This window comes from Molossus molossus, unplaced genomic scaffold (assembly GCF_014108415.1).
Source record: "Molossus molossus isolate mMolMol1 unplaced genomic scaffold, mMolMol1.p scaffold_m16_p_4, whole genome shotgun sequence".
NCBI classification, from domain to species: Eukaryota; Metazoa; Chordata; class Mammalia; order Chiroptera; family Molossidae; genus Molossus; species Molossus molossus.
This window is the reverse complement of record NW_023425377.1, coordinates 17,067,045-17,083,230: the sequence shown is the minus strand read 5'-3', so window position 1 is coordinate 17,083,230 and position 16,186 is coordinate 17,067,045. Positions and strand designations below refer to the sequence as shown.

At 52.7% G+C, this 16,186-nt stretch overlaps 1 protein-coding gene and 1 long non-coding RNA gene across 3 annotated transcripts in view; one reads left to right on the top strand and one right to left on the bottom strand.

Moving 5' to 3' along the window:
• Window positions 1-2,900: 2,900 nt before the first annotated feature.
• The window catches only part of ADAM19 (ADAM metallopeptidase domain 19), a 76,260-nt gene continuing 62,974 nt past the window's right edge, over window positions 2,901-16,186 (bottom strand). The window contains exons 14-23 of the mRNA XM_036282297.1: window positions 15,427-15,622; window positions 14,066-14,174; window positions 12,590-12,794; window positions 11,576-11,653; window positions 11,359-11,467; window positions 10,656-10,800; window positions 10,161-10,245; window positions 9,641-9,865; window positions 6,938-7,090; window positions 2,901-6,224 (exon numbers count right to left, since the gene is read on the bottom strand). Coding sequence (XP_036138190.1) covers window positions 6,171-6,224; window positions 6,938-7,090; window positions 9,641-9,865; window positions 10,161-10,245; window positions 10,656-10,800; window positions 11,359-11,467; window positions 11,576-11,653; window positions 12,590-12,794; window positions 14,066-14,174; window positions 15,427-15,622 — 1,359 coding nt within the window. The 3' untranslated portion in view covers window positions 2,901-6,170. The remainder of the gene's footprint in view (window positions 6,225-6,937; window positions 7,091-9,640; window positions 9,866-10,160; window positions 10,246-10,655; window positions 10,801-11,358; window positions 11,468-11,575; window positions 11,654-12,589; window positions 12,795-14,065; window positions 14,175-15,426; window positions 15,623-16,186) is intronic.
• Window positions 8,803-15,451, top strand: LOC118644008. Of its 2 annotated transcripts, none has more exons than XR_004962041.1 (3): window positions 8,803-9,012; window positions 14,111-14,257; window positions 15,280-15,451. It is a non-coding gene; the product is annotated as an uncharacterized LOC118644008 (long non-coding RNA). The 2 variants fall into 2 exon arrangements; XR_004962042.1 differs by having other exon boundaries at window positions 15,271-15,451.

Sequence of the window (16,186 nt, the reverse complement as noted above, 5' to 3'; positions counted from 1 at the left end):
CGCGCTTGAGGCAGAATGCACTTTATTTTTCCTCAAGGAATAAACAAAAATACACTTTGGTGAGATGAGAGTGAAGCACAAAGTCAGGATTTGGCAGGAAGCAACCACTCTCCATGGAAACCAGGAGCTAGCTTCAGTGTTCACTCTGGTGCCCAACCAAGACCCTGGGTGGAGAGGGCTCTGGGTAGTTTCTGGGCTCCAGCATTAGAGGCTTGGCCAGTGGGACCAGCTTTGAACTTCAGTGACCAAGTGGGGTGTAGGTTTGGCACGGGTACATTCTGGCTGTTGACCAGATTGCCACCAAGCCCCCCGCTCCACTGGTGCGCTGCCTACCCTGGGAAGCAGTGCGTCATGATGCTCCAGCACCACCTGCTTTGGGGACTGCCGTCGGTCCCTTCACATTTGGCCAGAGGCATTCAAAACACAAGAGCAGCTGGAAAGAGAGAGAGAATTGAGCCCCTCCCCCTTTGAGTCCCCTTTCCAGCTGCAGGAATGTGGGAGTTGGTACAAGGACCATGGCATGCAAAGTAAGGGAGCCAAGTGTCTCTATAAAGAGGGAAGCCTGGATCCTCGGCCCCCAGTTGGGGTGGTGCCTCCCCTGCCTAGCTCCACACCTGCGCCCTGTGTTTACACACCACACCCTAAGCGCAGCCACGCCCAGGCCAGGGACTCTTGCTGGCCTTGGAGCTCCAAAGTTTCAGCCGACCAACAGGCTGGCTCCTGCGTCTCCAGCCTCAAATCCCCAGTTGGTCGTGAATGCGGATTTCTGTCCGCAACGAAAATCGATGCAACATGTTGGATCTTGAGAAGAGCAGTCATCTGGGGGCCCTGAGAGTGTGGTCTCCAGGGTCAAGAATAAAGACTTCGGGTATGTTTACTTTATACTTGTGTCTTAGCCTTCCTCAGACACGGAGCAATCACCCTGGCTCCGCTAGTGCTGGGAAGCTGGTCCCTGACCTCTGGAGGGTTGTGGCTTCCAAAGAAGTCCCCACAGTGGTTTTCAACAGCCCTCACCAGGGCAGGAAAGGCTGCTGTGGAAACAGAAGACATCATCAATAGATGATGCTCGTCTCTTGTTAACGCCCAAGCCCTTGCTAAAAGCCTGGCATCGTGCTAAGAGCTTCACGCAAATTCTAAGTCCTCACAAGTCCCCAAAGCAGATATATTTTTATCCTCATTTTATTTTATTTATTTATTTTTTTAAGAAAAAAAATTTTTTAGTTTTTTTTTTTTATCCTCACCCGGGGACATTTTTGCATCTATCTTCAGATAGACTGGGAAGGAGAAAGGGAGGAAGAGGATGGAGAAACATCGGTGTGAAAGAGACACATGGACTGGTTGCCACCCACACGACCCCAGCTGGGGCCAGGGACAAACTGCAACCAAGGCACGTGCCCCTAGCGGGAACTGAACCCGGGACTCGCTGGTCCGCGGGCCAACGCTCTTACCGCTGAGCCAAACCGGCCAGGGCTTCATCCTCATTTTATATATGAGAAATGGGTCTCAGAGAGGTTAGGTAATCGCCCAAGGCCACATAGCCATGATCAGTCGACGCTGATATCCGGCTCTGAGCCCACAGCCTTAACCACCAGGCGCAGTCTGATGTTATACTCTGTTCATTTTCTCTGTGACCTGCGCGGTCACCCGATGAGAGCTGTCTGTAGCCTGCTCCCCGGAGTACAGGGCATCCGCGAAGGCCCCGATGGACATCCTAGCACATAGTTGGCCCTCATAAAAACATGTGTTGAATGAAGGAACAGTGACATTCCAAATAGTCCTTCTTTGCCCAAACTTCTTGGGGGGCAGCTCTAACCCAGAACAGAGCCTAACAGAACCCCAACACCTTAAGCAGAACAGCTCTAACAGTGATGTCATTTCTGAGCACTTAGCCGGTGCTAGCCACAGCGGGGCACGTCCCCACAGGACATGTTCAGGACACTCTGGGCGGTGGTGTCCCCACTTGTAGTAAAAGGAGACTTACCAGCTCGCACACATCTCATAAGCAGCAGAGGCAGAACGTGAGCCAGGTCTGTGCAGCCAGGCTCTGTGTCCGCGACTATCAACAGAGGGACACTGTGGTTTGTTTAGATGATGGTGGTAGGTAAGCAGGGCTGTTGGGTGGGGACTAATTTCGTGAGCAGACATTTTAATAGTTCAGGGCATTTGTGTTTGATGCCTTTGATGTCCTTAGGCAAACTCATCACTGTGCGGGTTAGAAAAGTATGCTCGGATACCAAGGAGCCCTCCGAGGGCTCCTGTGGAGGCTAAATGAGATAAAGTAGCACTCAGACCTAGCGTGTGTTAAGTACTCGGTAAATGTTATTTGCTATCATGGTTATTATGAAGTGGAGATGAAATGAGAGAACGAGGGTGGGATCCTTTTACGGACTGGGAAGCACTAGGGATGAGCTGTCAGCACACAGGGCTCTGGAGTCAGAAGACGCACCCCCCTCGGCCCCAGCTCTGCACCTGCCCACCCAGCCCAGTGCCCTCGGGCAAGTCCCCCCTCTTTGAAGAGCATGAACCCTAACAATTAAGATGAGAACAGAGAGTCTCTGCTGCCTATCAAACACGTATCAGGGAATCCCAGGATCATTCATGTCTTTAGGACACAAGACCTAATTAAACTTGACCAGCCTGTGTCCAAATGCAGAGAAACAGCCCTTTTGACTGCCCCTGGGGAAGCCCAAGGCTTCTGTGTAGCTCAGGTTCTTCCATTATGGCCTGATGCCCGATGGTCTTGGTGGGCACGCTCCTTCTGAGCCCTCCTGGCCAGATCCTCTCCAGGCTGAGCGGTAGGACATTCAAACAAACAAGCAAGCAAAACAGAGCTGCCAAACCAGACAACATTTCAAATGACAATTTATTTTAATTAAATACAAACAAGGAAAAAAGGCACCACGGCCCATTCAAGTATTTTGCATAGATGTACAACTACTGTAAACAATTAATAGGTGGACAAGAAAGAAGATGACCTGTTTTCCACAAACAGTCTCCCAAATAAAAGAAAATTCACATTGCCCTGGATCCCAGACACATACGCACACACAGTGGATGGTGTGAGATGTGGGAAAGGGTGACTTTGGGGGGCACCTGGCTTGGATTCTGCAGAACCCCTCTTAGCACCTTTCCAGTTGGCATTCCCTTGGCTTTCTCGAGTGTCCAGCAGAGCTGTTATACATGCAGTTAATACAATCACTGACTGTAGAACTGGTCCCCAATATAAATATGCACATCTTCCGTCCCCTCTGCCAAATAACAAATTTGGACATAGGTAAGGGGAGGCTTTATTCGAAAGGATTACTGCAAGAGACGGGCAAGGAACGACCCAGTAGGGCTGAGATCTGCAATCCCAGGAGATCTGCACGTGTCTCAGAGCCGGGGCAGAAAGGAGCTTTTCTTTTACAGGGAGAAGTAAACAAGGCTAAAGAGAACCCAGGGCAGCCAGGTAGTTACAACTCGGAGCCGGGCGCCTGGGCTGCAGCTCCCACTGAGACAGGCAGGGAGCCAGGCACTATCTCCCTTGAAGTCCCCTGAGGTTTACATTGCAGAGATGGCTCCCAGGCTCTTAAGGAAAACATTTCCAGGGTTGTAAAACTGGCAGAAGGCTAAATTAACTTTTGAAAAGATGTATATGCATCGCCATCTGAACACAGCGCTGGTTAACTCAGTCCACTGAGCCTTTGTTAAGCCCTCCTCCCCTTAGACTCCGAACCTGGACCCACCCTTAGCCCGAGCCGACCTACAGCCCCTCCCCCGAAAGGCGAGCACAAACATGGTCCCTGAATATACCTCTTTCTGGCCAAGTTCACTCCTCCCTATAAAAGCAAAGGCCTCTTCTGGGCTTTGGGATGTGAGCAGACCTTGCCGCAGTTGCATTATGCCTACTGCAATATTCCCTGTCCCCGCTGCAGTCACCCTTTCTAAGAAAGTCCCTCCGTCCTTAAGTCCGGATTTATCTCTGTCACCTCAAAGCAGCACGTGGGCACAGAGGGGGAAAGGTGCACGGCATGGCCGGTCTTGCCACCTGGGCCTGCCAGATTGGCGATGCCTGGCTCCCTGAACAGAGCCAGGAGCGAAATATAAATGGAACCGCTGCCCAGTCTCTATCAAATTTTAAAAATTCAGCCATCTTCCAGTTCACAGTACAATTTTATGGGATGGAGGTGGTATTGAAATCATGGAAAACGAACAACAACAGAAAAAAAAAAAAAAACAAGAAAGCAACAACCCAGATGTCTTTCGGTTATGGTTCCAGGGAGAGTGGATTTCAGGTTCAAAAGGCTCAAGCAGCCACAATGGCTGTAGCATTCAGAGCCGTGAGGGAGAAGAGCTGGACAAGCCACAGGAACATCTGTGGGCCATGGGGGTGGCTTTAAGGGTGATTTTTATTTTTGCGGGGGTTGTTTTCACTTTCACTTTTCTGGGACCCAGCACTGAGGCCTGGGACGGTTGCAGTAGCACACTTCAATGGCAAGCTGTCCCCCGACTTAACTGGCAGCAAGGTGAGTTGACATTGGCTGTGGGGGGCAACCAGGGCCCATGCCGGCGAGACAAGGGCGCGAACATCACAACTACCTGAGGGAAGAGAACCTCATTTTCCTGAGATCTTTCTAAATCCACCCCATGTACATCCCCGGGTGCAGATCCCAAATCTCCCACTTGTCTACAGACCCAAGGACATCTACTGAGCACTTGTGTGCACAGAACTGTAAGGGGGGTGGGGGTGGTTGGGGGTGAAAGCTCAAGTCTCTTCCTTGCACTGAGGTTTTCAAGAGCACCTTTCTGGGGGTGGGAGACAGTCCCAGAGAACATTCCAGAGATAAGTCATCGGATTTAGCAGAGCACCACACAGCCCTCCTTCCCTGCTCCGGGGTGGGGGGTGGGGGGGGCAGATTAGGGCAGTGACCAGAGAGAACACAAGGGGGCAGACTATAAACAGCCTGGTTGGCCCCAGCTCAGACTGTCCCTTCACCACGGTGACCGCTGCTTGTCTCGGACCTCGAGACAGGTGTGCTCTGCTCTGCAGGCAACAGCACAGCCTCCGGTCAGGGACAGACCTGCGCACAGGCCGGGGTTCCTAGGAGTCTGCTCCCTAGGTCACAGCACCCGCTGCCATCCCGGGGGACCTTGCTCAGATTTAGGTCAGGGAGCAGTGGGGAGACACCCACCCTGCTGAGGTCACAAACACAATGAAAAACAAAGCCATGACCCCCACAGCCATGGCGCGAGTCCACTTTGGCCAACACCCTTGAGAGCCGATGGAGCCAACCCTTGAGGCAGGACCTTGTCATGCAGGTCACAAGCACCAGACCCCAGGAAGTCAGGACGGCCGAGGGTCCACTCTCCACGGCACCACACACTGAGTGGGTCCAAGCAGGGAAGGAGACAGCAAAGCGTGGGGCACTTGGGAAGTGCAGAGGCGAAAACAAGGGCAACCAAGAATTCTAGGGAGTCAAGAGGCAAAACCTTTGGCATTAGGCTCAGAGGAGGCCTGGGGCTCCCCCTGCTGTCTACACTGCCTACGAATAGTACCTGTCTGAGTCAGTGACCTGGGAAATGAGGGCATGTGGGGGTGTGGGAGGGGTGAGGAGGGGACTGGATTTGTTCACATGTGGCTGCAGAGCCAGAGCTGTGACCCCAATGGAGCAGGGACCCAGCAGTGGCTGGTTTGACCCCTCTCAATCTCAGACCTACGGAGGACGGGTAAGTGCCTAGCCTCGGTCCAGCCTGGGACCTTCCAGGAAGACAGAAGCAATCGAAAGCTGTCATGCACACCCTCCATCACAGGGTGAGAGTGGGTGGCTGCTCCAAGATGAGCCCTGCCCTGAGGGGACTGTTCCCAGGCAGGCTCCTCAGCTCAGACTGCCTGGGCCACGGGCAGTCTGAGGTGAGGGGCCAGCTGAAGGGAGGGTGGAGGAGCTGCCACTCATCCTCTCCTGCGTGCCCCCCCTGCCCCGGGCTGTATATTGCACAAAACAACACTTGGATGCCATTGGAGAGTGGTCCCTGTGGCCTCCCAGGAGGCGGGGGAGGCCCTGAATCCAGGAGGTTTTCGGAGATGCAGTGGTTCCGGGAGGAGGGAAGAGGGGCTCAGAGGCGGCCAGACAGGCTTCTTCCAGACTGGTGTTCAGAGTCCTTCAGGAAAGGGAGCAGCCCCGTGGACAGGTCTAGATTCTTGAGCTAGTCATCTGCCCAGCCCTCTGCGACCTATAGTCAGGAAACTGCGGAGAGAGGAGAGGGAGAGACATCAGGTCCCTGTTGATCGGGAGGGTCACGGGGGTTACCCTCCGGTTTCGGCAGGGCAGTCGGGTGTCAGCCGGTCAGCGAGAGGCATGGTTTCCGGTGGAAGTCTGTGACACCAACCCCACATGGTGGTGCCCCCACCACAAGCTCACAAGCCATCGCCCTCCCTCCCCCCACAGATTTCCCACGGTCTCCTGGGAACACAGAGTCCGCCAGCCTCCTCACCCGCCCTATGCCCGACTCTCAGGACTGGCAGCCGGAGGACACATCAGCCCAGGGAACAGGGAACAGGAGTCCTCTGATCTGTGCACACAGGCCAGCAGTTCACATAAATTATCTGCCGTGACCCTCACAGCGGCCTGAGGGGCTACTCCTCACTGCCTCCCCAGGAAAGGAAACAAACTGGGGGGGGCGGGGTACTTGTGCAGGGCCTCCCAGCTACTCAGCTGCAGATGCAGGTGAGAAACCATCAGAGCTCAGCTCCTCTACATCACTTTTACCATGAAACAAAAAAAACCCTACCAGCCATTTAGGGGACAGCCATGTGGGCACCAAGAAACACCCAGCTTTGGTCCTTGGCCTTTGTCTGGGAAGTTCAGCCCTACCACCAGGAGCATGGACTCAGTCTGTTTTCTCAGCCACAGTCCTGCCCCCGGGAGGCCTCTGGCTTCAGCTTTTACCGCAGACTCACCTTGAGGGCAGATGCTATCAGAGGCCTGGCCTGCTCAGGGCGGGTGGCAGTGGGTGGCAGAATGGCGACACCGGCTGGCCTGGGGAGGTTCTTGCGGCCCGGCACCGGGTTAGCCGGGAGCGCCTTCTGGGGTGGTCTAGGCCTGGAGAGGTCCTGGGGGGAAAGCCACAGTCTCACTCAGGGCCCAGAGGGGCCTGTTCAAAAGAAAAGGTTCCCAATATGATTACGGATCAAATCAGATGAGAAAAAAAATAAAATTATTGCATGTGTGCATATGTGTTTTAATGCTCGGGAAGAAGCCTTTTGAAGAGTAAGTTGGCCAAATCTATTATAATTAGAAATAATTCTTCTCTGATCTAATAATTCTACGTCCTATTACCCATGTCAGAGAACTATTTAAATAAGGACACAAACCGTGAAATGACAAGGACGTTCCTTTCAGCACTGTGACAGCAAAAGACTCTATAAATAACCCTAATTCCCATCAGCAGACAAATGACGAAGGTTATACAGTGACATACGGAGCAGCATTTAAAAAGAATGGAGCAGGTGGGCGTGTGCCCATGTGGAGAGACGATGGAGAGTCACTGCAAGCGGACAGTTCATGTGCAAGAAGCCCCCCGGCCCGCGCGCCCCGCCCCCCATGTAAATCCAGCCGTACAGAAGGAAGGCAGGAAGGACACAGACCAAACTGATAACGGGGGCTAGGGATGGGGTGTGAGTGGGGAGGGTGTTCCCCCAGACGAACACGTAATTTTTTTTCAATAAGAGCATATAGGTGTATTACCTGTGCAAATAAAAATAAAAGTTTAGACTGACCGGTTGGCTATGGGGGTGCACAATGAACAGGAATTCCTTCCTCTCTGCTTTTGGATTACTTTCTCATTAAGGCCTTCCCTGAGCACCTTATTTAAAGTGACAACGCCCCCACCCCTGGTGTGCCCCTACCCCAACCCTCTGCTCAGTGCCTCGGGAGAGGCTCACACGCTGTCGTTCAACAAGCCTCCAGGGTGGGTGTTTCAGGAACAAGGGCGATCAGACAGCCCTCTCCGCCTCTCTTCCCGCACCTGTCTCCTTTCACACCCTTGTGCTCTCTCCCCTCTTGCTCCCTCTCTCCTCCCCCTGTTGTGGGCTGAACTGTGCCCCCTCAAATCCTTCTGTTGTAGCCCCAACGCCCGGTCCCTCAGAATGAGACTGTCTTTGAAGACAGGGCCTTTAAAGAGGTGAGCAAGTTAAAAACGAGGCTCGAGTCCAATCTGGGGTCCTTTGAAGAGGAAATCTGGACACAGGGAGACACAGGGCGCACATGCCTAAGGAAGGACCGACCGCACGAAGACCAGGGCGCAGCCGAGAAGGCCCTGGACGAAACCACACCCACTGACACCCTGCCCTTGGACTGTAGCCTCCAGACCGAGGACATACATTTCTGTTGTTCAGGCCCCTCAGTCTGTGCGTAGGTGTGGCTGCCCGAGCCGACTCACGCACTCACCTCCGCTTTCCTCTGGTGCTTTTCCTCCCCCTCCCCCCAGTCTCTCCAGCCCTTCTGCACAGCTTTTCCGTCCCACCCCTGCCCCAGATGAGCCACCCCTGCCCCAGATGACCCACCCCTGCCCCAGATGAGCCACCCCTGCCCCAGATGAGCCACCCCTGCCCCAGATGAGCCACCCTTGCCCCAGATGACCCACCCCTGCCCCAGATGAGCCACCCCTGCCCCAGATGACCCACCCCTGCCCCAGATGACCCACCCCTGCCCCAGATGAGCCGAGTGAGAAAGCAGGAGCTTCACCTTATCAGAGAGCCAAACCTGGTGTGCTTGGCTCTGCCAAACTGTGACACTGCCCACGTCCCAGGGGCCCTCAGGGACTGGCGCCAACACCAGTCCTTAGGTTCAGAGACAGGCTGGGCCCCCGGGGAGCCCTCTGGACGGTGCCCAAGAAAAGCAGTCCCAGGAGGAAAGTAAGCAAATCCCCGCTCCACGGCAGGGTCACACCCAAACACAGTTCGACCCCGGCGGGCACGAGGCCGGCTACCGCCCTGGAAACTTCTGTGTCTGCTGCGGGAACTTCTGCCAGAAGGTACAGTAGGAGCCGTCGGAGCTCAGACACGCGGTGAACAGGCAGCTGGGCGGGGCTGCTCCGCTTCCCAAGAGCCCCAGTGGCGGGGTCCGACCCAGACCCCTCTCACACCCCCAAAGCCCCTGCCCCTGCCTGGCCCCAGGGAGCAAGGCATCACAGTACATCCGCCATCAGACCTCCTGACTAGTAGACACCGGCAGGTAGTCTGGTGGGGCAATTACTGAGAAGTGCGGGGCCACCACACTCGGGCTTCAGGGGCTCCAGGGGGCTTCTAGGGAGCGGTGGCATCTGAGAGAAGAGCTGGGGATGCAGAGGAGCTGGGCATTGGAAAGGAAGAAAGTGTAGCAGGCAGAGGAAACAGCGTTTACAAAGACCTGGAGAAGAGAAGACCACGGGGAACTGAAAGAAGTTAATTTGGGGAGGAAGGTGGGCAGTGGCTTGTCATAAAATAGGCCAACCAGGGCAGAACTCCTCTGCAGCTCAGGGGCTGGGCGTACATGCCCCACACTCTGCGCTTCGTCTGTAATACCAGCGTGCAGGAGGGGCAGCTGGCTCAGGCTCAGCCCTGGACACTCCCTTGCTGGTGGCCTCAATATCCCCAGCCCAAGGTTGCTGAGTATCCACTTACCTGGGAGAGTATGCAATTTGGTGCAGGGGGCATTGGCCGGCTTGGGGGAGGCCTCCTGGATGACTCCTTCCTCTCTACTGGGGATCCAGCCCCTGGGGAGCTCCTGAGAGCCCTGGTGAGGTGTGCTGACAGTGGCTCGGGTGGGGACCCGCCATGCAGATAGCCTGGAGGGGGCCGCGGAGGAGGCTGGGAGGGCTTCCGTGGAGTTTCAGGGGTGTTGGTCACCTGTATGCATAAGACAAGGAATGTCTAAGACAAAGGAACCCTCAATGCACTTAAAAACTCAGGGGTGCCCTTGTGAGATGACCAGAGGCCGAGGGAGATCGGGGTGACTTGTTAAATCCCTGCGATCCCAGAAGTCAGATGCAACCACTGGGGGATATCAGAATGAGGTGAATGTCTCTCATGCCGAGAAAGTGGCTTTATTATCAATCTCTTGGCCACAGAGGCTCTTAGGAAAATCCCAGGGGGTCCTGAGGACGAAGGAAAAGTAGCAAAGTTCAAGGTGCAAAGCCCTTACCTTTCGCTTGCCCTGGGGTGTCTGCAACTTGAACGTTGGGTTGGCGTGGCCAGTTCCACTGCTCTGAGACACCCTGAAGGGACAACTAACGACAAGGAATGGGGCGACCGTTGAGGGTCAGTGCCAGAGTTCCCTCTGATCCAAGCACAGCCAGTAAATAGCCCATTTTCCCCCAAGTCTGCTCTGCAGAAACTGAGGGCGGTCCTCCTGAACCCCAGCTCCTGAGGTATGAAGACATATGTGGCCAGTGGAGAACTCCCAGGAAAAAAGAGATGGCCTTATTCAAGGCGGAGTTTTCCGCAGTGTCTTCTCTTCACCCCTTTAAGACCGTTCTCCCCCAAGGGGACCCAAGGATGCCATCAGCCATCAACTAATCCCCCTTAGGCGTCGATTCAGAAGGACCTGGGATTTAAAATCCCCTCCCAGGACAAGTGTAAGTTAATATGGGACTCAAGAGACTAGACACCCCCAGTCCTCCATGGCACCCCATCATACCTGAAGTGTTGCCTCAGCTTGGAGGGCAGGGCAAAGGGCTTGAGCTGGCCCAGCCTGCTGTCCTGCCTGCAGCAGTGGTACATCAGCACGAGCACGGCCAGCACGAACAGGGCCGAGAACACTCCGGCCACCACGGGACCTATGCCTTCCAGACACAGAGCCCCGGTGAGACCGAGAAGCCACCTGGGCTCCCGCGGCGGTTCCCAGCCACGTGGCCTGATTCTTCACCGGATGTCTGATTTGCACTTAATGGGTATTACTTATTTTAACTCAAAAATTGTAATAAAAACATTTTTTTTAAAAGCTCGGAAACCAAAGGGCTAGAATCCTTGAGATGTCTAGTAAATTTTTCCGGTTCTCCATGCCCTGGGTTCACGACTGTCTTTAAGTGGCTGAGGAGGACTGGTTACCACCCCACCCCATGCCCAACAGGGGTAGGTTATCATTCAATAACCTACCATGTGTCGTAATCTCTTTCTCTCTCTAAGAGGGTTCACTCCCCTCAGTAGAAAACACACAGGAAGGGCAACGGAGCTGAGCCCCACCTGCTCCTCCCACTTGGCCCCTCTTTCTCGTTCCCTCATTTACAAAATCAGGATGCTGAAGCTGATGCATTATCCCTCTGCAACATGCCCCCTGCCCCCATGGTGACAACATCTCCTTACGATGGTGGGCAGAGGCCCCAGGTAGGCCGGGCACTCACCCTCGGGGGGCATGGGCCCGCTGTCAATGCTGCCCCCAAAGCCGGCTGTGTCACAGAAGGGCGGGGCCCAGCCCGAGAAGCAGTGGCAGTTCTGATTGTTGTTGCAGACCTGCAGCAAGGGCCAGCGGAGGCATCAGCACCCTGGAGAGCTCCAGCCTCCCACAGGGCCTGCACCCCGACACTAGCCGAGGATCCCCAGAACCCTGAGCACACGTACCCCGTGGCCATTGCACTTCTTCCCACAGCCTTCTGTTTCAAAGAAGGAGGTGTTCCTGCACTGCCCCTCGAAGCAAATCTGTAGTCAGGAGAAACCGAACTGTCAGCACAACCAAAGGGACTCACTCGCTGCTTAACGATCAGAAGACTGGGGCTTTGCACCTAGAACAGAGGGGACTCAAAAAGGCAGCCCGCTGCAGGTTATTCTTAGAGCGGAAATTTGGAAACCAAAAAACGCCAAGGACTGGACAGTAGTTAACGAAATTCCACTATTGCTTTTTTTTGTTTTTGTTTTTTTATCCTCACCCGAGGACGTTCCTCCATTTTCTGTTCAGATAGAGTGGGAGGGAGAGAGAGAGAGAGAAACATCGACACGAAAGGGACACATTGAGTGGCTGCCACCTGCACCAGGGCCGGGGACAAACTGCAACCAAGGCACGCGCCCCTACTGGGAACCGAACCCGGGTCTCTCTGGACCGCAGGCTGACGCTCTAACCGCTGAGCCAAACCAGCCAGGGCTCCACTATTACTTTTATGATTAGTGAGAAAACAGCAAATTAAGTATATTGCTAAAGCATTATACCTAATAATATAATAAATATGTGTTATTACATCCTATATTATTATATGTTAGTTACTTAGTTGTATATTAATATGCACTAGTTTTAATATTATATTAAAAATAATGTTGATGGTGACAGCAGTCTACCCTGTGCCGGGTGCTATACCAAGTGCTTCATATGTTTGTTTGTTTGTTATCATTTCATTCTCAGAGTTAACTCTGAGATGGGCACCACTGTTTTCCCCAGGCTTCCCTGACTCCTGGTCCAGTCCATCTCTTAATTCATGATATTAATGATGAGAGCAAAAGTGATAGTGATAATAGCTGCCCAGCCAGGTGCCGTGATGCTGGGCCAGCTGGGATCTGAGCCCAGACATCCTCCCTCCGGAGTTCACGCTTCTCGGTCACTGCCCTTGCAGCCCAGCCCGAGCGAAGCTGGGGGAAGGGACTCACGTGGTTGTAGCCACACTTGGTTCCGGTCATCACCAGGCCTGGGTCCAGCATGTCACCCTCCTCCTCGGGACTTCGGTAGACGTGGGTGCCCCGACATCGGAACTGCCTCCCGTTCATGATGATGGTGGTGTCGATGGGCACCGCGTTGGACTCCAGGGGCCGGGCCTCAGAACTCTGACACTGGATCTTCCCACACTTGGCATCTCTGGGCCCGAGAGAGGGAGAAAAGGAGGTGGAATCAGAGACAGAGGGAGAACTGGGGCACCACAAAGCTTTGTTTTTCTTGACCAGGACAGCAGGCTTCCAAGCCTGGGGAATGGGCAAATGGGCAATGAGCATGCTCTAGGGACCCACCAGGAGAGACCCCCCCCACATGGACTTAGATAAAGAGAAGGAAACAGGATCCCTGACCCCAAGCAGATCCAGGCCAGAGAGATGGCCTTAGGGAGTCCTCTTTACTGCAAGGACGACGGTCTGAACTGAGCGACCTGCCCCATACAGTCCTTGCACCCCGTGCACCCAGGTGCTGCAACCAGAAGCCTGGTGTCATCCCAGACTCCCTGTTCGTCCTCACTCTCGGGTTCAAGTAACTTTTAAGTCCTATTAATCCTCCATGTATTGACCCTAATTCACATCCTCCTCCCCTCTTATCTGGACACCAGGAAACGGATCTCCCTGCTTCCCCCCTGGAATCTAATTTCCAAGTTGCTCTCAAGCTAAAGTCCACACTCTCTCACCCATGCACTCAGGACCTTTATGACCTGGTCCCTGCTTAACTATCCAGCCTCATTTCCAAGCAGCCCTTTCTCCATTGCACCCCAACATCGTACTTTACATTAAACTATCGATTCTTCTGACCACCAGTTTTTGTCTTCTCATCTCTGCCTGGGACACTCTCCCATGTACCATCACCATTCCCCACCCTATTCAACTAACAATTTGTCCAGACCTCAGCTCATGCATAACTTCCTTTGGGAAACCACCTCCGCCCACTAAGATCATGTCCATTATCACACTGTTAATTAAAAGTCCTATATACTCAGCATAGTATCTGGCACATGGCAAATCCCCTAAAGAACAGTGGACAGGTGAACACATGGTTGGGTAGATGGGTAGGTGGAGGGGTGGTTGAAATGAATGAATGAATGAGTTAATGGATGGTGAGCTATTCAGATGAGGGTATAATTAGCACCCTGCAAGAAGGCTGATTCCCTGGCTACTGTAAGAAGGTCCCAAAAGGAAGTCGGATCAGCTTTCTAAGAAGCAGTGCCATCCACACCCTCCCCCTGATTTCCTTGGGCTGAAGGGGGCACCGTCCAACAATAGTCCCGAGGAGATGACTGACTCCGAACCATTTGTTGGAAGGCCCAGCTCCAGGATGAGCCAAGCTGCTGAGCTGGGGGAGTGAGGGGTGAGGACGTAACAGGGATGGGCTTGCTACCCCTCGTCTCAGAGGGTCTGCCCTACGGTCATCACCTCATGCTGCACTTCTTGTATTCCCCATTCATGTCCTTCCCACAGTTTCCGAAGGTGTCCCCTGCCACATTCACCTTCTCGAAGCAGAGATCAGGAGCAGGCCGGGCTCCTGAGTGGGCAAGAAACATTCATCAGTACAGTAACCAGCTTGGGTGGAAGTCAGAAGCCTCCAAAGGGCAAAGCTAGTCCTTGGTAATGTATCAAGGTTAAGAAGCTTTTTGGGAGAGAATACCCAGCCTTTTCTTCCTGTATGCCCTAGCAGGTTATTCCATTCCTACTCATAGAAACAGCTTTTATATCAGTTCTTTATTCTTCACTGAGGTTTCATATCTGTGGGTTTGTATATTAAATCTTCTCTCTAGTAGAGAAGCCCTGACCTTTCTCAGGGTTTTTAAAAACAGGTAATACATGTGCAAAATTTTAAAGAAAAAAGGTACATCTTGGGACTTTCTCTAACTAGCCATTCCAGGTCCTACTTCCCCACACCCCGGAGAAGTAATCACAATTAACAAGGTATCTTCTACAGATAACTATATATCTTCTAGGTATAATTCTTGTGTATCTTTTAGCAATGATGTATCTCATAAAGAATGACAGCATGTTCTACTTGCTGTTCTGCATCTTGCACTGTTCACTCAACTCACTGTGGGAGATGGTTCGATGCAGTGCGTACTGGGCTGCCTCCTTCTATTCAGCTGCACTGTGTTACACTGCATGGAGGTACCAGAATTAATTTAACTGCTTCCTATACAGATGTTATTGCTACAACTAACAATGCCGCAGTGATTGTCCTTGTAAATTTATCTTCACATACATGTTCAAGTACATTCCTAAATAGCAGAATGGAAGGATCCAGTGACTCGTGTACTTAAAATTTACATATCTCCAAATGCCCTCCATAGGGGCTGTACCTATCTGTCTCCCCACACTCTCCACATCACTATATTATTATTGTTCTTGTTATGGTCATTACAGTATTGTTATTATTATCACTACTACTCCTATTACATTATATTAACTCTTCAGTCTCTGCCAATCTCATATATGAAAAGTCCCATCTTATGGTAGTTATAATTTGCTTTCACTTAATATGAGTGAGGGTAAAACATCTTCTCGTAGCTAAGGGCCACTTGCATTTTCTTTTCTGTCTCCATCCTCTGCCCACTTCTCTTTGGGATTATTCTTATCCATTCACCTGCTCTGAGAACTCACAGCATCAAGGAACTGGAAGGATCACGGTCCACTGCCTCTCCCTGAAGTCTACCCGGCCCAAGGGTAGCATCTGGAGATGCTGTTTTGAAGCCAAGATTCTACGCTCAGCAGAGGTGGCGGGAGGAGGGCTGCTCACCCAGCTCACTTACCGGGACCCCACAGCTGCCGGCACTGCTCCTGGTAGGTGAGGCACATGCCATTGTAGCAGTAGGCCTGGCCACCCTCGCAGGGGGTGCCATCCATCTGGTAGAAGTTGGTGGGACAGTGGGGAGACTTGCCCGTGCAGAACTCGGGGAGGTCGCACTGCCGGGCCTGCTGGCGGCACAACGTGCCAGGGGCCAGGAGCTGAGCCGAGGGGAAGAGGGGAAAACATCAATCTCCTGCCTGTCCTCAAGCCTCCCAGACTGGGCTCATGAGCATCGCTCTTGTTGGACAGAATTACCATTACCATTATTTCTTACGATGACCTCATTAGTTCAATCCGTCATCAACCCTCCCATATGAACAGTGACTTTGAGTTCTCCAGGTGTTTTCACAAATGCTAACTCACTTCCTCTCCATAAGAAGTAGGAAAGAAATAATATTTATGCAACAATTTACAGTTCACTAAGTGCTTCAGTAATAACGGCCACTTGTAGGGAGCACCCGCTCAAGTGCCTAGTACAAATATTACTTCATTTCGTTTTAATGATAGTTTTATGTAACACAATGATCCCTGTTTTACAGATTATGAAACCTGAGGCCGATGAGGTTAAACAACGTCTCCAAAGCCTCATGGTGAGTAAATGGCAAAAAAAAACAAAACAGGCCCACTAATATATACACCCGGATACACACACACACACACACACACACGCATATATTATAAACTCACATATGCAAATATACAGACCTATTCACACATACACA